This window comes from Ipomoea triloba, chromosome 4 (genome assembly GCF_003576645.1).
Source record: "Ipomoea triloba cultivar NCNSP0323 chromosome 4, ASM357664v1".
Classification (NCBI taxonomy): domain Eukaryota; kingdom Viridiplantae; phylum Streptophyta; class Magnoliopsida; order Solanales; family Convolvulaceae; genus Ipomoea; species Ipomoea triloba.
The window spans coordinates 10,027,255-10,051,247 of NC_044919.1; the positions used below are offsets into that span (position 1 = coordinate 10,027,255).

Consider the following 23,993-nt stretch of genomic DNA (forward strand, 5'->3'; position numbering starts at 1 on the left):
CCTCAAACTTTTTAAATTTGCAATTAGATACATAGACATGTCAATTTAGTTCATCAAGGCATAATTACCTGTTAGTAACCTGTAATAGCAGGTAAATTTAAATATGACTTCTTCTTTTTTGCAAAAAATATGTCAAATAGGTCATCGAACTTTACCTGAAAAATTAATTAGGCACTCAAAGTGTTTAAAATTGCAATTAGATATATATGAACATGTCAATTAAGTTAATCAAGGCATAATTACCTCTTAGTGACCTATAATAGAAGGTGAATGTAAATATGACTTTTCTCTACAAAAAATATGTCAAATAGGCCATCGAACTTTACCCGAAAAATTAATTAGGCCTTCAAACTTTTTAAATTTGCAATTAGATACGTAGACATATCAATTTAGTTTATCAACGAATAATTACCTGTTAGTGACATGTAATAACAGGTAAATGTAAATATGACTTTTTTTTCTGCAAAAAAAATATGTCAAATAGGCCATCGAACTTTACCTGACAAATTAATTTGGCCCTCAAAGTGTTTAAAGTTGCAGTTAGATACACAAACATGTCAATTTAGTTCATCAAGGCATAATTCCTGTTAGTGACCTGTAATACTAGGTAAATATAAATATGATTTTTTTGGCAAAAAATATGTCAAATAGGCCATCAAACTTTACCTGAAAAATTAATTAGGCACTCAAAGTGTTTAAAATTACAATTAGATATATATAAACATGTCAATTAAGTTAATCAAGGCATAATTACCTGTTAGTGACCTGTAATAGCAGGTAATGTAAATATGACTTTTTCTTTTTTTTTGCAAAAAATATGTCAAATTGACCATCGAACTTTACCTGAAAAATTAATTTGGCCCTCAAAGTGTTTAATATTGCAATTAGATACATAAACATGTCAATTTAATTCATCAAGACATAATTACCTGTTAGTGACCTGTAATGTAAATATGACTTTTTTTGCAAAAAAATATGTCAAATAGGCCATCGAACTTTACCTGAAAAATTAATTAGACCCTCAAACTTTTTAAAATTGCAATTAGGTACATAAACATGTCAATTTAGTTCATCAAGGCATAATTTTCTGTTAGTGACCTGTAATAGCACGTAATGTAAATATGACTATTTTTCAAAAAACATGTCCAATAGGCCTTCGAACTTGACCTGTAAAAATAATTAGGCCCTCTAACTTTTTAAATTTGCAATTAGATACGTAGACATATCAATTTAGTTTATCAACGAATAATTACCTGTTAGTGACATGTAATAACAGGTAAATGTAAATATGACTTTTTTTTCTGCAAAAAAAATATGTCAAGTAGGCCATCGAACTTTACCTGAAAAATTAATTTGGCCCTCAAAGTGTTTAAAGTTGCAGTTAGATACATAAACATGTCAATTTAGTTCATCAAGGCATAATTCCTATTAGTGACATGTAATACCAGGTAAATATAAATATGACTTTTTTGGCAAAAAAAATATGTCAAATAGGCCATCGAACTTTAAATGAAAAATTAATTAGGCACTCAAAGTGTTTAAAATTTCAATTAGGTATATAAACATGTCAATTTAGTTAATCAAGGCATAATTACCTGTTAGTAACCTGTAATAGTAGGTAAATGTAAATATGACTTATTCTTTTTTGCAAAAAATATGTCAAATAGGCCATCGAACTTTACATGAAAAATTAATTAGGCACTCAAAGTGTTTAAAATTTCAATTAGGTATATAAACATGTCAATTTAGTTAATCAAGGCATAATTACCTGTTAGTAACCTGTAATAGTAGGTAAATGTAAATATGACTTATTCTTTTTTGCAAAAAATATGTCAAATAGGCCATCGAACTTTTTCTTTTTTGCAAAAAATATGTCAAATAGGCCATCGAACTTTACCTTTTTTGCAAAAAATATGTCAAATAGGCCATCGAACTTTACCTTTTTTGCAAAAAATATGTCAAATAGGCCATCGAACTTTACCTGAAAAATTAATTTAGCCCTCAAAGTGTTTAAAGTTGCGATTAGATACATAAACAAGTCAATTTAGTAATCAATGCATAATTACCTGTTGGTGACCTGTAATACCAAGTAAATATAAATAAGACTTTTTTGGAAAAAAATATATCAAAACGGTCATCGAACTTTACCTGAAAAATTAATTAGGCACTCAAAGGGTCATCGAACTTTACCTGAAAAATTAATTAGGCACTCAAAGTGTTTAAAATTTTTACCTGAAAAATTAATTAGGCACTCAAAGTGTTTAAAATTGCAATTAGAAAAATTAATTAGGCACTCAAAGTGTTTAAAATTGCAATTAGGTGTATATAAACATGTCTCAAAGTGTTTAAAATTGCAATTAGGTGTATATAAACATGTCAATTAAGTTAATCAAGGCATAATTACCTGTTAGTGACCTGTAATTGCAGGTAAATGTAAATATGACTTTTTTTTGCAAAAAATATGTCAAATAGGCCATCGAACTTTACCTGAAAAATTAATTTGGCCCTCAAAGTGTTTAAAGTTGCAGTTAGATACACAAACATGTCAATTTAGTTCATCAAGGCATAATTCCTGTTAGTGACCTGTAATACTAGGTAAATATAAATATGATTTTTTTGGCAAAAAATATGTCAAATAGGCCATCGAACTTTACCTGAAAAATTAATTTGGCCCTCAAAGTGTTTAAAGTTGCAGTTAGATACACAAACATGTCAATTTAGTTCATCAAGGCATAATTCCTGTTAGTGACCTGTAATACTAGATAAATATGAATATGATTTGTTTTGGAAAAAAATATATCAAATAGGCCATCAAAATTTACCTGAAAAATTAATTAGACCCTCAAACTTTTTAAAATTGCAATTAGGTACATAAACATGTCAATTTAGTTCATCAAGGCATAATTACCTGTTAGTGACCTGTAATAGCAGGTAAATGTAAATATGACTTTTCTTTGCAAAAAATATGTCAAATAGGCCATCAAACTTTACCTGAAAAATTAATTTTGCCCTCAAAGTGTTTAAAGTTGCAGTTAGATACATAAACATGTCAATTTAGTTCATCAAGGCATAATTCCTGTTAGTGACCTGGAATACCAGGTAAATATAAATATGATTTTTTTGGCAAAAAATATGTCAAATAGGCCATCAAACTTTACATGAAAAATTAATTAGGCACTCAAAGTGTTTAAAATTGCAATTAGGTATATAAACATGTCAATTTAGTTAATCAAGGCATAATTACCTGTTAGTGACCTGTAATAGTAGGTAAATGTAAATATGACTTCTTTTTTTTTGCAAAAAATATGTCAAATAGGCCATCGAACTTTACCTGAAAAATTAATTAGACCCTCAAACTTTTTAAAATTGCAATTAGGTACATAAACATGTCAATTTAGTTCATCAAGGCATAATTACCTGTTAGTTACCTGCAATAGCAGGTAAATGTAAATATGACTTTTCTTTGCAAAAAATATGTCAAATAGGCCATCAAACTTTACTTGAAAAATTAATTTGGCCCTCAAAGTGTTTAAAGTTGCAGTTAGATACATAAACGTGTCAATTTAGTTCATCAAGGCATAATTCCTGTTAGTGACCTGTAATACTAGGTAAATATAAATATGATTTTTTTGGCAAAAAATATGTCAAATAGGCCATCAAACTTTACCTGAAAAATTAATTTAGCTCTCAAAGTGTTTAAAGTTGCAATTAGATATATATGAACATGTCAATTAAGTTAATCAAGGCATAATTACCTGTTAGTGACCTATAATAACAGGTAAATGTAAATATGTCTTTTTATGCGAAAAATATGTCAAATAGACCATCAAATTTTACCTGAAAAAATAATTTGGCACTCAAAGTGTTTAAAGTTGCAGTTAGATACATAAACATGTCAATTTAGTTCATCAAAGCATAATTCCTGTTAGTGACCTGTAATACCAGGTAAATATAAGCATAATTCCTGTTAGTGACCTGTAATACCAGGTAAATATAAATATAATTCCTGTTAGTGACCTGTAATACCAGGTAAATATAAATATGATTTTTTTGGCAAAAAATATGTCAAATAGGCCATCAAACTTTACATGAAAAAATAATTAGGCACTCAAAGTGTTTAAAATTTCAATTAGATATATAAACATGTCAATTTAGTTAATCAAGGCATAATTACCTGTAAGTGACCTGTAATATCATGTAAATGTAAATATGACTTTTATTTGCAAAAAATATGTCAAATAGGCCATCAAACTTTACCTGAAAAATTAATTTTGCCCTCAAAGTGTTTAAAGTTGTAGTTAGATACATAAACATGTCAATTTAGTTCATCAAGGCATAATTACCTTTTAGTGACCTGAAATACCAGGTAAATATAAATATGATTTTTTTGGCAAAAAATATGTCAAATAGGCCATCAAACTTTACATGAAAAATTAATTAGGCACTCCAAGTGTTTAAAATTTCAATTAGGTATATAAACATGTCAATTAAGTTAATCAAGGCATAATTACCTGTTAGTGACCTGTAATAGCAGGTAAATATAAATATGTCTTTTTTTGCAAAAAAAGATGTCAAATAGGCCATCGAACTTTATCTGAAAAATTAATTAGGCCCTCAAACTTTTTAAATTTGCAATTAGATACATAGACATGTCAATTTAGTTCATCAAGGCATAATTACCTGTTAGTAACCTGTAATAGCAGGTAAATTTAAATATGACTTCTTCTTTTTTGCAAAAAATATATCAAATAGGTCATCGAACTTTACCTGAAAAATTAATTAGGCACTCAAAGTGTTTAAAATTGCAATTAGGTGTATATAAACATGTCAATTAAGTTAATCAAGGCATAATTACCTGTTAGTGACCTGTAATTGCAGGTAAATATAAATATGACTTTTTTTTGCAAAAACTATGTCAAATAGGCCATCGAACTTTACTTGAAAAATTAATTAGACCCTCAAACTTTTTAAAATTGCAATTAGGTATATATAAACATGTCAATTAAGTTAATCAATGCATAATTACCTGTTAGTGACCGATAATAGCAGGTAAATGTAAATATGACTTTTCTTTGCAAAAAATTATGTCAAATAGATCATCAAACTTTACCTAAAAAATTAATTTGGCCCTCAAAGTGTTTAAAGTTGCAGTTAGATAAATAAACATGTCAATTTAGTTTATCAAAACATAATTACCTGTTAGTGACCTGTAATACTAGGTAAATATAAATATAACTTTGTTTGCAAAAAATATGTCAAATAGGCCATCGAACTTTACATGAAAAATTAATTAGGCACTCAAAGTGTTTAAAATTTCAATTAGGTATATAAACATGTCAATTTAGTTAATCAAGGCATAATTACCTGTTAGTGACCTGTAATAGTAGGTAAATGTAAATATGACTTCTTCTTTTTTGCAAAAAATATGTCAAATATGCCATCAAACTTTACCTGAAAAATTAATTTAGCCCTCAAAGTGTTTAAAGTTGCGATTAGATACATAAACATGTCAATTTAGTTCATCAAGGCATAATTGCCTGTTAGTGACCTGTAATAGCACGTAATGTAAATATGACTATTTTTTAAAAAACATGTCCAATAGGCCATCGAACTTTACCTGAAAAATTAATTAGGCCCTCAAACTTTTTAAATTTTCAATTAGGTACATAGACATGTCAATTTAGTTCATCAAGGCATAATTACATGTTAATGACCTGTAATAGCAGGTAAATGTAAATATGACTTTTCTTTGCAAAAAATATATCAAAATTATCCATCAAACTTTACCTGAAAAATTAATTTGGCCCTCAAAGTGTTTAAAGTTGTAGTTAGATACATATACATGTCAATTTAGTTCATCAAGGCATAATTCCTATTAGTGACATGTAATACCACGTAAATATTAATATGACTTTTTTGGCAAAAAATATGTCAAATAGGCCATCGAACTTTACATGAAAAATTAATTAGGCACTCAAAGTGTTTAAAATTGCAATTAGGTATATAAACATGTCAATTTAGTTAATCAAGGCATAATTACCTTTTAGTGACCTGTAATAGCAGGCAATATAAATATGACTTTTTTGGCAAAAAATATGTCAAATAGCCCATCGAACTTTACCTGAAAAATTAGTTAGACCCTCAAACTTTTTAAAATTACAATTAGGTACATAAACATGTCAAAATTTAGTTCATCAAGGCATAATTACCTGTTAGTGACCTGTAATAGCAGGTAATGTAAATATGACTATTTTTTAAAAAACATGTCAAATAGGCCATCGAACTTTACATGAAAAATTAAATAGGCCCTCAAACTTTTTAAATTTGCAATTAGGTACATAGACATGTCAATTTAGTTCATCAAGGCATAATTACCTATTAGTGACCTATAATAGCAGGTAATGTAAATATGACTTCTTCTTTTTTTTTGCAAAAAATATGTCAAATAGGCCATCGAACTTTACCTAAAAAATTAATTAGACCCTCAAACTTTTTAAAATTGCAATTAGGTACATAAACATGTCAATTTAGTTCATCAAGGCATAATTACCTGTTAGTGACCTGTAATAGCAGGTAATGTAAATATGACTATTTTTCAAAAAACATGTCAAATAGGCCATCGAACTTTACCTGAAAAATTAAATAAGCCCTCAAACTTTTTAAATTTGCAATTAGGTATATAGACATGTCAATTTAGTTCATCAAGGCATAATTACCTGTTAGTGACCTGTAATAGCGGGTAAATGTAAATATGACTTCTTCTTTTTTTTTTTTTTGCAAAAAATATGTCAAATAGGCCATCGAACTTTTTTTTTTTTGCAAAAAATATGTCAAATAGGCCATCGAACTTTATTTTTTTTGCAAAAAATATGTCAAATAGGCCATCGAACTTTACCTGAAAAATTAATTTGGCCCTCAAAGTGTTTAAAGTTGCAATTAGATACATAAAAATGTTAATTTAGTTCATCAAGGCATAATTACCTGTTAGTGACCTGTAATGTAAATATGACTTTTTTTGCAAAAAATATGTCAAACAGGCCATCGAACTTTACCTGAAAAATTAATTAGACCCGCAGGTGCCGGCGCACATGAGTTCAAGCCTTTTCGAACTCATTTTGGGATTTGATTTTCACCCCCACCCCCCCCCTGCGCGCGAAAGAGAGCCTCTATGCCATACAAGTCAATTAGCTTTAAAAAGCCTCTGGTATATATATTGGGTGAAATCCTCTTCCCAAACCAATGTGGGACAAATGTAGAGCCGTCAAAACGGGCTTAGCCCGCCGGGCTAACCCGTCCCGCCCCGCCATAAGGGCGGGACGGGCTCTAATTTTTTTAGCCCGTTTTAAGGCGGGCTTTTTAGCCCGCCCCCGCCTAACCCGCGGGCTTGGCGGGCCGGCGGGGGCCCGCCAAATGTATAATAAAAAAATGTATTAAAATAAATAAATACTATAATGGTAAATCTATGACATTTAATATGTCTTTTAATTTTTATTATATTACTAACATTAGTGTGTGTGTAATATATATATATATATATATATATATATATATATATATATATATATATATATATATATATTTATATATATACACACACCCTTTTATATAAATATAATTAATATAATAGTAATTCAATTTTTGTTTACAGTGTAAACTGTAAACCAAAATTCAATATATAATTATATTGAATTTTCTAAACTAATTATATAATTATATTAGTTTTCAATCTATAAACTAATACATTAATTATAATATACGTACTATAAACTGTAAACTAACACTATAATTATAATATATATCAAACTGTAAACTAATACTCTAATTAATATGTATGTATGTATATATATATATATATATATATATATATATATATATATATATATATAAAATCAAGTTCAAAATATTAGTAAATTATATAAATGATTTGTTATTAACTTATGGATTAACACTTATTTATTAGTTATTATTGTGTTTAAAAAATTACAAATACATTACTATATGTTTAAATTATCCAAATTATTTTAATATACACTTACTACATTTTTATATTAATTTTTATTTAAATTAAAAACTTTTTAAATTTGGTGGGGCCCCGCCTAGGCCTGCGGGCTTAAGGCGGGGCGGGGCGGGCTGCCACTACTTAGGCCTGCTTTTTGGCGGGCTTTTTAGCCCGCCCCGCCACAAAGGCGGGCTTTGGCGGGGCGAGGCCCGCCAGCCCGCATTGACAGCTCTAGACAAATGCTTTCCTTAAAGCTTTTCCCACATTTTTTCCACCTCAATGGGTCTACTTTGAGAACCAATTTCTCATTCACCCATTATCCATTTTGAGCGTATAATATATCGATCTCTTCGTCTCATTACGAAGAATCCGAATCCACTTTGACCCTACCCAAATCGAATGTGGACCCTACATATATTTATACCACAAAATGGTCACTTAAAATGCCATTTATTGCCATTTTTTCCAACATTACCTTCTCAATCTAAGGAGTTTCGATGATGATGGAAGAGATCGGACTGATAGATGTATTACCACCTTGTTTTTCAATCGAGAGACGAGAATCAAAAGATATTGAGAGTGAGAGAGAAGATTAAAGGAAGAGCAGTCTTGAGAGAGGATTTAAGTGCTTAGAGTGAGAGAGAGGGGAGAGGGAATGATAGAGTGGAGAAATGGTAAGGAGCATATAAATTGTTAGAGTTAGACATTTAGACAGGAGGAAATTGGGTGGGCCGACAAAAACAAATTTCATTTAGAGAATTGGGCCTATTTATTTTTCATTTAGAAAAGGCAAAGAGCAAAGAGTATAAATAATAGAAATATATGAAATGGAAAGGGAGGAATAAGAGAGAGGATTTTGGTGCTTAGAGAAGGTAGGGGGGAATGGTAAACATCATATAAATTGTTAGGGTTAAAAAATTGGGCCTATTTATTTTCCATTTAGAAAAGGTAAAGAGAAAGTGAGGAATAAGAGAGAGGACGTACTTCGGTGCTTAGAGAGAGAGAGGGTAGAGAGGGGAAATGGTAATGAGCATATAAAGGGTTAGGGTTAGATATTTGGAGTTGGAGGAAATTGGGTGGGCTAACGAAGAAATTTTTCATTTAGAGAATTGGGTCTATTTGTTTTCAATTCAATGTAGAAAGGGTAAAGAGTATACAAAATGAAAATGTAGGAAATGGTAATGGAAAAAAATTGTCCATACTAAGTAGCCCTTAATTAAAGTATATATATATTTGGTTCACCTAATTGATTTTAGAGGAAAAGAATAATATTCAAGAGGGAATCGAAAAGCAATAAGATATAAAATAGGAACTATATTCCACTATTTGGTTCTTGGAAGGAATATATTTTAGGAATTGTATTTATATTTTGGTTCGTTTTAGAAATAGAAAAGATATTGAATAGGAATTATATTCCACAATTATCTTTACTTATTATACACATTCACTTCACTTATTTTTATATTATTACCTTCACCCACCTATCAAACCATCTAGATCACCTACCTACCTCAACCATCACTATTTCCTATTTTCCTCTAGTATAATCATGTTCTTTTTACTCACCATGACCTATTTATTCCAAGCTAAGCTACTACCAATATTTTGACCAACACATCCTCAATAAAATGTCTCTAGGGTACTTAGTAGCAATTGTTATATCGTTGACCACGGTGCACATAGCAATGTGCACCCTGGTCCAAAACGACGTCGTTTCAATGTTAGTGGACGCGAACGCGGACGACTCCAGGGAATTCATTATCTATAATACACATAATCATTATCTAGAATACACAGAACGTTTGCCTAGAATACACAGAATGTTTGCCCAGAATACACAGAATATTGACACAAAATACACAGAACTCATCCTCCTAACATTCGAATACAAACACATCACAACCTGTGTTAATAACATTAATACACAGAATATTGAAACAAAATACACATAACTCATCCTCCTAAACATTCGAATGCACAAACACATCACAACATGTGTTACTAACATGAATACACAGAATGGTTACCTAGAATACACAGAATGGTTACCTAGAATACACAGAATGATTGCCTGGAATACACAGAACGCTTACCTAGAATACACAGAATATTAACATAAATACACAGACCGACTGAAACGGGAAACGTGATTTCCAAAAAAAAAAAAAAAAAGACGATTAGTTTACAATGCTCAAAACGACGTCGTTTACGTACGTGGTGCACATTTCTATGTGCACCGTGGTGCACGGTATAATTTGCCACTTAATAGACTTATCAATCAATTGAGTACTCATACAAGTTGGTTTAGACTCCCACAACCCTAATTTTCAGAATAGAAAGTAAAACATTAAATTAATACTAGCTCCCAAATTTGCCAAAATCTTCTCTACATATAAATAACCAATAAGATATAGGGTAAAGTAAAACTGTACTCCTTAGGTCCTTCAGTTCCTTTGGGATCTTGTTGAGTAAAATTGCATAGAAATCTTCAGTCAAAGTAAATATAGGCAACTCTTCTAGGTTATTTTTCTTGGTTAAAATATCCATCAAGAATTTTGCATAGTTGGGCATCTATATATGCTATGGCCCTAACAAAAGGAAGATTGGATAACTCTAAAAATTTATTGAATTGATTATATTTCTTCTCTTTTCTAAACCTAGATAGATAAGGCAAAGGAGGTCTATACTCCATCAAAGGTGGTTTTTCCTCAAGATCCTTCTCATTTTCCTTTTTTGACAATTGGGCATCACCATTAGCATCTGTAAACTTCATAGGTTCCTTATCACTTATCTATAGCTCCATACCACTGTGAAGGGTGATTGATTGTGCATGCTCTGTAGGATTGGCTTCAGTGTTGCTTGGTAAGCTCCCCATTGGCATCTCTAAGACTACTCTTATCAACTATCCATCTTGGATCTCCAAATTAAGAAGTGTAACACTAAGTAAGAATTTTTAGAGTTGTGTCCATCTCTTCAACGTGGAGCCCACATCTCTACAAAAATTTCTATATTTGCCGGAGGAAAATTTCTCCAAAATCTCAACCCCCACATTTGTTAAAAACTTACTCTTTGATTTTTACTATTCCAAAAATCAACCTAAATCACTATTGGGGAAGGCCTTAGTGTTCTTCATGAAATCTTCAGTTAATTCTTTGCATGAATTTGAATAATGCATCCTCTAAGTTATCCTTCTTTTCATGTGTTGAGGCCTATTGCTGAAATCTTGGTGGGGGATTGTTCATTTGTTGGTTGCTACCTCCCCATCAAAAATTAGGATGATTCTTTCCCCTCGGATTGTAAGTATTGTTGTAAGGATTATTTTGAGGATGACCTACTATATTACCTAGATAAGCAACTTGCTCCATATTGGTGCAACTAAACCTTACATGGATGGTATGTATGAACAGATACTACATTGTAACAGAGTCAATAGTACTCACCAAAAAAAAAAAAAAAAAACACCTTGCATGGATGGGCAGTCTAAGGCATTGTGCTGCACTCCACAAATTAAACATCACAGCACATGCATCACATGTGCTATTTGCTGGGGAGTTCACAAGCTATCAAAGAGTAAAAAATGGAATATAAACTAAAAGTATGTGTAGTATTATTACTTAACTGAATATACTTATCCTTAATTTCCCCAAACAAAAAGTGAAACTTGTACAAATTAAATGGAATTGGAAACCACACACATCTATCGTACTAAAGCGGTACATATGAACAGCAGAATTGAATCAGGCATATGAAACTAGGCTTTCATTGTAGGTAGCCATTTGAATCAAAAGATGGTTATTTGGAGGAAACATTTGAATCAGCACCGAAGAATCATCTCTCAACCTATACAAAAGCAGTTTGTCCAGATCATACTGCAGCAAAACCTCGTCCACATTCTGGGTCACAAACACAGGCGAAATGCTGATATCGTAATCCAATGAAAACGACACCAATTTCCCCCAACATTCCTCCACCATGCCATAGTTCTTCAACGCCCATATATGCAACGTCTCCGGTGAGCACTGGCAACAGGCCACCAGAATATTTCCACCCAAAACGCCTAATCTCCAAAAGGGTCTTTGGTCTTCGTAGCTGCCCGGTAATGTTATGGTCCGAAGCGTCTCTGCGGCCAAATCAAATGCATAAATCTCCGAACAAAAATCCCAACTGCGATTACTGCCTCCCAAGTGAACAACTCCATTGAGAAAAATTCCATTATCACCGGGAAAGTTTTCACTGTAGTAAAAACCCGGAATCACTCTCCAAGACTTGGCGTTTCTGCTGTAAACCATAATGGTGGTTTCATACATGCCGTGGGGTTCATCAATAGGAGGCGGGGAACCGAATACCTTCACCAGTTTATAATCGTCGTGGGACTCATCGTACCCAAATCCATATCTTACATACCCAACATCTTTAGTTTCATAACCCGGGTCGTCTATTATGCTTGTTTGTCTCGTGGACGGGTTCCAGATCGAGAGTTTATACGAGGAGGTCAACAGACACAGCAATCCGTTGCAGGAACCCAGAATGCAGAGCGAAGGTATATCGGCAGTTTTCTGAAAGTGGTTGAGCTCAACTACTCTGACAATACAGGAATTTTCACAAACTATGGAGTAAGTAGAACAGATCTCGGGTTGACCAAACCGGGTGGCCATGAGAGCAAGCCGTTTGGGCCCAAATTTCTTTGAAAACTCGAGATGGGTTTTGATGAATTGAGGACTGGAGATCAAAGAAAGCCAGCATTTGGAAACGCACCTGAATCGTAGGAGTGACTTGACCGGCAACCTCAGGAGAATATCAAGGATGATTTCTTGTGGGAGATCTGGGAATTCTTGGAGATGAACACTGGTTTCCACTTTGTTAGCTAACTCATCCATCTTCTGCTCTTCACTTGCCATGCATCAAAGCTCTGTGATTGCTTGAGGTTTGTTAGTGTACTGTAAACTGGGAAAAGTCAACTATTAGATCTATAATGCAATCCTTGACACCCCCCTGTACTGTACACCTATTTATAAAAAATGAAAAACTTAATGGACAAAGACTTGTTTGTTTTAAGGTGAAGTCAACTTCATTAAAATATGGGAAATCTGGTGCAATACCAAGAAAGGGCATGCATGGACATTCCAATTCAGTACATATACATCAAAATAGAGTAATTACACAAAAATTAATAATTTGTGTAAATCCCGATTGTACTCATTGCCTTGGGTCCATTGACATCAACAATGGCACCAAGCTATCTCAGAAATGATGCACAGCCAAAAGAAAAAACAAAGAAGCGTGTACTTTTCAGCCAGTCATCAACAGTTTCAGTTCTCAAAACTACAAAAGAAATATGTGCTAAGGGGTTGACTGGGCCCACATGTCCATGGTCTTCCATAACATGTGAGAGAAAGAGCAATGATAGATGAGGTGCTTCCAGATTTCAGGTACAGCATGCTTACTTACCAGACAAGATGCTGCAAGGTACAGTGCTCCATGTATTTTATCAAGCAAGTACACTGTAATAAAGATGCTATTTTCCTTAGCAGACCAAATGACCTAGTGTTCATGAGGCCAGTGCATCAAGGTTGAGGGTGTCACTTGAAATCTTGAATTGAGTGCAAAGCCTCAGTGTCCCTTCTCTTTCCCTGTGGCCCCCACGCTCATGGGATTCCAATGATTATAGAACTAACTGTTGAGAATAATTGTCATTTAAACCTCCAAACAACATCTGAGAGAACCCTGCAAAGCATAAAATCTTCACAATGGTAGAAATAAATGATTTGATGGTGATTATGTACAAACAAATAATAAAAAATCTTACCAAATGTTAGTCATATGTCGTTCTATATGCTTATGAAAGGGACCGGACCCCTGTAATTGAATTCCTTGTTTCTCTGACCCGCCAATTTCATTTCTTCCCAGAGGAGAGAATTATTTCCATGGAATGTGTCAATCTGAGGAGTGGAAATGCAAAACAGAAGAGCAAAGATTATCTTTTGTAATCCTTTTGTTTACATTGGAAACAAGGGCATAGTTTTGGCTATCATAACATGCAGTCATAAACGCTGTAAGAGTTATTTTATCCACAATTTGGCATTTATCTAACAATTTATGGAAAAACAACGCTGCCATGTCAACCTTCTTTTCACTGCAAAGCTTTCTGATCAATGTATCAACTGTACGAGTCCATAACCTTTTGTCTAATCTATCTAAGAGGGCGATTGCAGTGGAAGGCTCTTCCTTCTTGCAAAACTCATAAGCTATTGTTAACCGTGTGACTTCACATGGAGAAATTCCTTTATCCATCATTGTGTCATAATGTTTTCTAGCCTCATCCAACATAGACTCCTTGCAAAGACCACTAACCAGAGCACCATAAGTAACGCAATCAGGTGCACAGCCATATTCTCCCATGCTCTGGAAGAACTTCATAGCAGAACTGATATTTTTGTCTCTACAGTATCCAGATATCATGGACGTGAAAGTTTCCTTTGTTGGAACCAAACCTAATTTAATTGCATCATCAAAAAGCTTTTCACTTTCTTTCATCCTCTTTTGCCTGCATTGTGCCGCAATTAGCGTGGTGTATGTATGAATGTCAGGGTTGATACCAAACTTTACCATCTTACACCAAAGTGCAAAAGCTAACCTATTGTCAGCGTGTTTGCAACAGTCTGATATGAGAATGGTATATGTAACTAAATCCGCAGAGAGCCCAGTTTCCAGTCCTTTCTTTAATAATTTATATGCTTCTCGAGCCTCTCCCTTTTTACAGAGTCCATCAATTACTGAATTATATGTACTAATGCTAAGCAACAAATCATCTTTCTTCATTACTTCCATCAACTCATAAGCACGAGTGAAATTACCCACTTTGCAGTACCCATCAATGAGAGAAGTATAGGTTTGAGCATTAGGGACCAACCCTTGTTCCAGCATTCTACTCAGAAGCATCTCTGCACGGTTCAATTTTTCCTCCTTGCAATATCCAGTGATCATCACTGTATATGTATGCACATTTGGCTTGTAACTATCGCTCCTCACAAGTTTCAAGAAAAGCCTAAATGCCTTTTCGGTCCAACCCTTCTTACAAAGACCATCAATTAGTGCTGTGTGAGTAAACACATTGGGTTTCCAACCCTTCCCTACCATTTCCTCTAACAGCTCAAACGCTTGTTTAACACTGCCACGCTTAGACAACCCATTTATCAAACAAGTAAAATTTATCAAGTTTGGAGTCAAGCCTAGTTCAATTAACCTATTAAAAATCCAAAATGCTCTGTTCACAAACCCCTTTTGGCAAAGCACACTCATAATTAATGTACAAGTCGCATTGTCCACAATAAAACCCCTTTCCAGCATTGCACTCACCCATCTATCTGCATCCACAGCTCTCCCCAATTTACAGTAAGCAACAACCATTGACTCAAAACAAAAAGAATCTGGATAAAGACCTCTTTCACACATTTCATCAAACACATTCTCAGCAATCTCTATACACCCTGTTTCAGCAGCTACACTTACAATGCAGTTCAAAGTCCTCGCACTAAAAACCAATCCTTGGTTCCGCATCTCAAAAACCATATCTACAGCCTCCTTCAACATCCCAATCTCACCAAAATTCTTGACCATGCAATGTATGACTTCATGGGCTCTATCAAAATTCCCATTTCTCATCAAACACATCGATGAAACTATGTAAAGCCGCATAAAGTGCCTAAATTTTGGGTATCTAATTGCCCAATGAAAGAAACTCAAGGCAGCAATTGAGCCCGCCTCATCAGCCAAAGAAGCCACAACAGTGATACACTGTTCTGGAGTCAAGAGTTCGCTATCCAAAGGCAGTTCTAGTTTTGGCAACGTGGATTTGAAATGGGTATTTTCTTGATTGCTATAAGATTCATAAACCAGAGAGCAGACTCTTTGGATGACAGAGTTGTGCTCTGAAGAGGACAAGGAAAAAGTAATGGGTTTTGAGTAAAGATCAGTTTGAGTGTGAAAATATGTGAGCTTGGGTTTGGCAAGGAAGATGCCATCGAGGAGTGTAGTGGAAAAAACTCTGAGCTGCAAATGAAGACGATGGAAAGCAAGCAGAACCATGAACAAACTTCAACAGGTCAACACAAATGTATTCAAAGTCTCAAAGATATTCAACTCTTATGTTGTCATGCACTCCTGTAGTCCTGCCAAATGCTAAACCTATAAATCAATGTATAAATAATAATACCTAATAATATTACAATTTACAATACAACTAAAAATAAATTGAGTGAAATATTATTTTAAAATATAATATTTTGAAAAGATAACTAAATGACTAAAATAAGAATATTAATGTATATTTACCAAAATCCTCTTACCCTTGATGATGAACTTTACACTTGGACTAATCAATCATAGGTTCCAAATTAGTCTTTGATAAACCTAAAAACACATCAAAGTAAATTTTTAAAAATAACTAAACAATGAACTATAAGAAATTATTAACTTTAAAGTTTAAATAATAATAATAATAAAGAAGTGATATTGATATATACCCAAATCGAATATATCTAACTCAGCAATTTCATACTCAATTTCGTCATCGGTTGAACCTACATGTCCTTCCATGTTCTAAATGATTTTTTCAAGCATCTATATGCTCTTTTCAGTGTATATATACAAACAATTTAAATTGGAATTCTTTTTGTTTCACTCAAACTCTTATAAGATACAGAAATCAAAATATATCTTCTCAAAGGAATTGAAATTTTGTAGAAACTGTTAGCAAAAAGTATCTGACACTATTTTCAAAATCTTGTTACTATGAAATCAAGTCAATCAATGCTCATGCATGGCATAGGGATATGGAATACCTTGTGTTCAAAGGTTTTAGGAGAATACCTTGACTGGCAGCTCTATGTCTCACATGGTTTTGAGGAGAGTACACCATCCTATATATATGACTTTGGAGGACATTATGTATGGTAACCTTAAAACCCTAGTTTCCAACTTTCCTAATATATAGGATACCATATGTGATAATATACCTTATAACACTCCCCCTCAAGTTGGAGCAAAGATATTAATCATGCCCAACTTGTTACACAGATAACTAACTCGTGTCCCAGTTAGGGCCTTCGTGAATAAATCCCCAAGTTGTTCTCCAGTCTTTACAAATCCAGTGGAAATTAACCCTTGTTGTATCTTCTCACGAACAAAATGACAGTCAATCTCTATATGCTTCGTTCGTTCATGAAACACTGGGTTTGATGCAATATGCAGAGCAGTTCGTTCATGAAACACTGGGTTTGATGCAATATGCAGAGCAGCTCGTTCATGAAACACTGGGTTTGATGCAATATGCAGAGCAGCTTGGTTATCACACCATACTTTTGTAGGGATTGGAGCTTTAAAACCAGCCTCACTCGGAAGGTTGTTTATCCACATCACTTCACATGTTGATTGTGTCATTGCCCTATATTCAGACTCTGCACTCGAACGAGAAACCACATTCTGTTTCTTACTTTTCCACGAAACCAAATTACCTCCAAAGAAAACACAATATCCAGTTGTTGATCTACGATCCTCTTTGGATCCTGCCCAATCAGCATCAGTAAAACACTCGATCTTAGTGTGCCCATGATTTTTATACAAAATTCCATGTCCTGGAGCTCCCTTCAAATAACTCAAGATGTGTTCTACAGCTGCCCAATGCTCAACAGTTGGAGATGCCATATATTGGCTCAAAACACTCACTGGATATGCAATGTCTGGACGAGTTACTGTCAAGTAGTTCAACTTCCCAACTAATCTCCTATACCTCTCAGGATCTTCAAACAGCTCCCCCTCCTTTGACAATTGCATGTTTGGTATCATAGGAGTATTGCATGGTTTAGACCCTAGTTTCCCTGTTTCAGACAGTAAGTCAAGTACATATTTTCGTTGAGACAGTAATATACCTGTTTTATTCCTCATGACTTCAATACCCAGGAAGTACTTTAGTGGTCCCAAATCCTTTGTCTGAAATTGACTATGAAGGAATGACTTAAGAGATGAAATTCCTTCGGTGTCACTCCCTGTAATGACAATGTCATCCACATAGACCACTAACCAGATTATGCCTGTTTTGGACCACTTGTAGAACATTGAGTGATCCGATTTACTTTTCACCATCCCAAAGCTCTCCACTGCTTGACTAAACTTTCCAAACCATGCTCGCGGGCTTTGTTTCAGTCCATACAATGATCTTCGAAGTCGGCATACTTTCCCAGACTCCCCCTGAGCAACAAACCCAGGAGGTTGCTCCATGTACACCTCTTCACGAAGATCCCCATGCAAAAAGGCATTCTTGATATCAAGCTGATGCAGTGGCCAATCTTTAATGGCTGCCATTGAAATGAGTAACCTGACAGAAGTAAGCTTAGCCACAGGAGAAAAAGTGTCAGAATAATCAACCCCATAGGTTTGGGCATATCCTTTAGCCACAAGACGGGCTTTCAATCTAGCAACAGACCCATCAGAATTTACCTTGACAGCAAACACCCACTTACAACCAATAGGCCTCTTACCTGCAGGCAAGGCAACCAACTCCCAAGTATCATTGTGATCCAAAGCATTCATCTCCTCAATCATAGCAGTTCGCCACCCAGGATGAGACAAGGCTTCCTTAACAGTTTTAGGAATGGACACGGAATCAAGGGAAGCCACAAAAGAACAGGAGACAGAGGACAGCTGAGCATACGATGCAAAAGAGGATATAGGATAAGTGCAACTGCGTTTACCTTTTCGAACAGCAATAGGAAGGGTATCATTTAACACTGGATCAACTGACTTAGCAATAGGAAGGGTATCATTTAACACTGGATCAACTGACTTAGAGGTGGTTTCAGGGATTGGAGTAGGTACCGAGGCAGGAAGAGGAGCTTGATCAGGGATTGGAGTAGGTACCGAGGCAGGAAGAGGAGCTTGAGGCAAAGCAGGAACGGGGGCAGCAGGCCGAGGGCGACGAGAATAGACTTGTAAAATTGGAGGAGTAGGAGCAGGCATAGGGACAGATGTCGTGACTGTATACATCAAGATGTCATCCCCCTCATCCTCCCCCTGACCAATGGCATCCGGAAAAGAAGGAAAGAAAGGAACATCCTCGTGAAAAGTGACATCAATAAAAATAAAGTACCTACCAAGCTTTGGAGAGTAACACCTGTACCCCTTTTGCACACGAGAATAACCAAGAAACACACACTTCAGAGCCTTTGGATCAAGCTTGGTGAGGTTAGGACGGACATCTCGAACAAAACATACACAACCAAATATACGGGGGTCAATATGAAACAAAGGTTGTGATGGACACAGAGTATGGTACGGAGTTTTCCCATCCAAAACCACAGAGGGCATGCGATTGATTAAGAAACAGGCAGTGGAAACAGCATCAGCCCAGAACTGCTTAGGAACCCCCCTTTGAAACAATAAGGCCCTTGCAGTTTCAAGCAAATGCCGATTCTTGCGCTCAGCTACCCCATTCTGGGAAGGTGTGTCAACACAAGAAGATTGATGCAACATACCCATGCCATGCATATAAGAGGAAAAGGGGTACGAGAAATACTCTTTAGCATTGTCACTGCGTAATATTTTGACATGGACACCAAATTGAGTTTTAATTTCAGCACAAAATCCACGAAACACATCAAACAATTCAGAACGAGACTTCATTAAATATAACCATGTCATTCGAGTGAAATCATCAACAAAGGTAACAAAATACTTATATAGCCAAGTTTAGAAGTCACAGAACACGGACCCCAAACATCTGAATGTACTAACTCAAACAAAGTAGACACACGTTTGGTAACTCTAGGACTCAAATGCACACGACGGTGCTTAGAAAACTCACACGACTCACAATGTAAAAACGGTAAACTACGAAATTGTGGACACAATTTCTTCAACAACGGGAGGGAAGGATGCCCCAAACGACAATGAGCATCCACCGGAGTGACAGCACCCGAACAAGCAACCAACTTTGACCTCTTGGTGTCAAGAATGTAGAGACCCCCAGACTCACGCCCCTCACCAATAACCCTCTTCGTCATAAGATCCTGAAACAGACAATGGTCAGGGAAGAACGTAACAGAACAGTTTAAAGCACGGGTAAGCTGGCTGACCGAAATCAAATTGAACGAGAAATTAGGGAGGTGCAAGACAGACTGTAAGGGGAGTGTGGGGATTGGCGTAATGGAGCCAGACCCAAGTACATGGGAGGTGGACCCATCCGCTAAGGTGACAGGGGAACTATGTGGAGAAGAAGAAATGGAGGAAAATAAACTCGAATTACCTGTCATATGGTCTGTGGCACCCGAGTCTATAACCCATTTGGATGATGATGATAGAAGACAAGAGGTCGGGTTACCTGAGTCAGAAATTGCAGTGATTGAAGAGGATGAATGCTTCAAAGAGTCTTGGTATTGAGAAAACTTGGCAAACTCATCAGAGACCATGATAGTCTTGGAAGGTGCCTCAGGTGTAGATGCAACATTGGCAGAAGAATTCCTACGATCCCTTTGCAACTTCCGACAGTCCCTCCTTATATGCCCTGGCTTTTGACAATAGTGACACACAATGGTGGAAGTACGCCCCTGGGAATATCCATTGTTCCCACTGTGAGGATGACCGGAAGTGTGCCCTTGGGAATTGCCACCATTCCCATTGTGAGGAGTACGACTAACAAGAGCACTATTAGGTGGGATGGGAACATCGGGTATCTTGGACTGCTCGGATCGAATCAAGCGAGGGAAGACATCAGCTAGGGTAGGGATTTCAGATGTACTAAGAATTGTGGACCTAGCTGTGTCAAACTCAGAAGGAAGACCTGCCAAAAAACTCATAACAGCCAATTGTTCACGTTGCTTTTGTTGCTCTTTAACGTCAGCAGTGAATGGCATGAGTTTATTAAGAGCCTCATATGTTTTCTTAAATTCCATAAAGTAAGCAGTAAGAGACAAATTTTGCTTCTCGGCACGATAAAAAGACTTGCAAACATCATACATACGAGTGATATTCCCCTTCCCAGAGTACAAGTATTCCAAATAATCCATCAATTCTTTAACAGAAGAACAATGACTAACAAACCCAAGAATACCCTCATCTATAGAATTACGAATTTGTAAGAGCAAACGGGCATCATCCTTCACCCAATTAGCATCCTCTTTGGTCTCAGTGAGGTGGTCTGTTCTATCCAAACTAGTGAGATAAAGCTTAATGACCAGAGACCACTCTAAGTAATTAGAGTCATTAAGCTTACAGTCCGTGATTTTGGAATTCACAGGAACAATATCAGTAACAACAATCGACTTATTTTCAGCCATACCCACAAAAAATGGAGCCCAAACAGATCAGAAACAGACAAAAAACAATAACCGGAGGGCGTACGAGACAACCTGATTGAAGACCCGCAATAACCGAAGCAACACTGGTCCAAACCCAGACCAGATCCGAGACCCCTAGACCTGGGAGAGCTCGGAGACGTCGGCCGGGAAAAATTCCGGTGGCCGGAGGCAGCTCACGCGCCGGCGCGTGGCGGAGGTGGGCGGTGGTGCGGTGGCGCGTGAGCCTCACGCGCAGGGCAGATCGGCGCCGGATTTCGCAGGGAGGGTCGCCGGACGCCGGCGATCCTTCGTGGGTGGGCGGTGATGACAGCGGAGCGAAAAAAAAAAAAAATTCGTGTTTATAACCTAGGCTGTGATACCATGTTCAAAGGTTTTAGGAGAATACCTTGACTGGCAGCTCTATGTCTCACATGGTTTTGAGAAGAGTACACCATCCTATATATATGACTTTGGAGGACATTCTGTATGGTAACCTTAAAACCCTAGTTTCCAACTTTCCTAATATATAGGATACCATATGTGATAATATACCTTATAACACCTTGAAAAAGGAACCTTAAATATAATTTCAAAAATCTGGATTTTCAAACCGAACAGATCTGCTGATGTGTGTGTCAGGTAGGAATGAAAAGCAAAAGCTATTGATACAATACTTAAATAATATGGAGTAATAATATATAACAGATTAACATATATGAGGTGAATACTGAACAGACAGGTCTAAAAAAATGAAGCATCAAAACTCAAACATTAAACTGAGGCTTGCAGATTGAAACTATAAAGATTTGTATCAGACAGATCTAAAGTGAGAGAGATTGAAAGTTCTATGACTGACCTTATTGCTATTTCGCCTCACTCGCGGCTCGCCTGAAGCATAGATTGAGATGTCGGGGGGAAGCACAATTGTCAACTCATCAGACTATTGGAGCATTGGCTGTTGTCCTTTGAAGCGTTGGAAATTTGGAACAAGGTCAGTAAGGCTAAAAGGGAGATCTGAGGTCTAACGAGTGAGAATAATAGTCAGTAGACAGTAGCATAGAAACATAAGAAGTCAAACAAACAAACGAACAAACAAACCAATTGTTGGCAGTTCCTAAGAGAATTGAAAATATTGTTTAAATTGTTGACTACCTAGACCAATAACTTCATACATGATGAATAATTAGATATATAGTTGTTCTTTGCTTGTGCTTAATTATAGCTAATCAAGATAATGTAGTGTGTGTATCACATACAGGAAAAACACTATTCATGTGGAAGATGCATAAGTTCAGGGTAGGCATACTAACTATGGAGGTCGATTACTTGTTACGAGATGTTGTGCAGCAACTTTCTGATTGTACTATTTAACTAATTTTTGCATTTGGAATCATTGGATGATTATTAAATGTCAGTATACAATTCATGCTCTGCAATGAAAATTACCTACATGAATGCAGAATAAACAGGTTCTTTAAATCATAGCATTATGGGAGATTTATCCTCAATTGATGATTTCATACTATAACATGAGAAAAAACACTAGAATCAGCAAATCTGAAGTTTGCCACAGAACTTTCAAGTTTCAGAGTATTATCCTAAGTTTTCTTATTCTCCAATAAAATAAAATCTTCAGATACCAATGTGTCTTGCGTTTCCACTAATGAATGTATAAAGAAGCTCATGTATGGGAAATTTTCACAAAATGGAACAAATTTAATGATCTCAAAATGAACAAACACCAACACTTTCCCACTTCACAAAGATATATGACACTAAACAAACAAAAACACAACAAAACAAAACAAAATTGAAGCTCAATAAATCCCAAACTAAAATGAAATCAGAAGACAACTTACGAAATCGGGTAAGAAACACTATGTCAGGTACGACAACTACCAGCCTCCGGCAACAGCAGCTTCAAACGGAAATCGAAATCTGAACAATTCGACAAGACTGTGGGGATGAGTTGCTGTAATTTGTGTGCTTCCTCCACAGATACACGCCCTAATGAGAAGAAAACGAATATGGAAATTTATTTGTTTAGTACTCCTCATTTTATTACAATATACTACTTTTTTTTTTCTTTTGAAATCATACAATATACTACTTGTTTATGCATATTTTCTAAACGAGTCAATTTCATTTTTTGTCCAACGATTTATATAGGTGGCAATCCATTTAAGTCTTTTTTTATTAGAACATTCACTTTTAGTTTTAGTATTATTGTTGGTCCTTTATTAACAAAACAGTTAAAATATCGTTAAATATAAGAGCATTTCGCACTTTAATTATGGATGTTTTCAAAAAAATAAACATAAAAAATACAACTAAAAGTGATTAAAATGTCTTTGTATTTGACGATATTTCGAAGATTTTGTTGATGAAGAACTAAAAATGGTCATGCCACAATAATACTAGGACCAAATGATGATGTTCTAATAAAAAAGGACTAAAAGTAGATTGTCACCTATAAATCTAGGAACAAAAATTAAATTAACTCTTTTCTAAACCTATTGAAGCATTGGATTCGAATTCGTGACCTTTCATTTGAAAAAGTTATAGAAGTGTTATTGAGTTACAAGTAGAGCCATCAAAACGGACTTAACTTGCCAGGCTAACCCGACTTGCCCCGAAAAAAAAAATTGATATTTTAGGCCCATATT

The 23,993-nt window shown here is 35.3% G+C and overlaps 2 protein-coding genes across 7 annotated transcripts; both read right to left on the reverse strand.

Annotated features, from left to right (window-relative positions):
* Positions 1–11,584: 11,584 nt before the first annotated feature.
* LOC116017860 (F-box/kelch-repeat protein At3g06240-like) lies at positions 11,585–13,585 on the reverse strand. Of its 3 annotated transcripts, XM_031258511.1 has the most exons (3): positions 13,448–13,585; positions 12,755–12,943; positions 11,585–12,580 (listed from the first exon to the last, which is right to left on the reverse strand). In XM_031258511.1, the coding sequence occupies exons 2-3, from the start codon at positions 12,895–12,897 to the stop codon at positions 11,737–11,739; spliced, it is 987 nt and encodes a 328-aa protein (XP_031114371.1). In that variant the 5' UTR covers positions 12,898–12,943; positions 13,448–13,585; the 3' UTR covers positions 11,585–11,736. The 3 variants fall into 3 exon arrangements, with proteins under 3 accessions (XP_031114371.1, XP_031114369.1, XP_031114370.1); XM_031258509.1 differs by having other exon boundaries at positions 11,585–12,943; XM_031258510.1 differs by having other exon boundaries at positions 11,585–12,908; positions 13,448–13,582.
* On the reverse strand, positions 13,518–23,370 carry LOC116017859 (pentatricopeptide repeat-containing protein At4g19890-like). 4 transcript variants are annotated; one of them, XM_031258508.1, is made up of 6 exons: positions 23,187–23,370; positions 22,184–22,348; positions 16,345–16,408; positions 14,123–16,167; positions 13,806–13,938; positions 13,518–13,723 (listed from the first exon to the last, which is right to left on the reverse strand). In XM_031258508.1, the coding sequence occupies exons 4-5, from the start codon at positions 16,082–16,084 to the stop codon at positions 13,828–13,830; spliced, it is 2,073 nt and encodes a 690-aa protein (XP_031114368.1). In that variant the 5' UTR covers positions 16,085–16,167; positions 16,345–16,408; positions 22,184–22,348; positions 23,187–23,370; the 3' UTR covers positions 13,518–13,723; positions 13,806–13,827. The 4 variants fall into 4 exon arrangements, with proteins under 4 accessions (XP_031114368.1, XP_031114367.1, XP_031114365.1 ...); XM_031258507.1 differs by lacking the exon at positions 13,518–13,723 and having other exon boundaries at positions 13,811–16,167; positions 22,184–22,290; XM_031258505.1 differs by lacking the exon at positions 13,518–13,723 and having other exon boundaries at positions 13,811–16,167.
* Between the last annotated feature and the right edge of the window lie 623 nt (positions 23,371–23,993).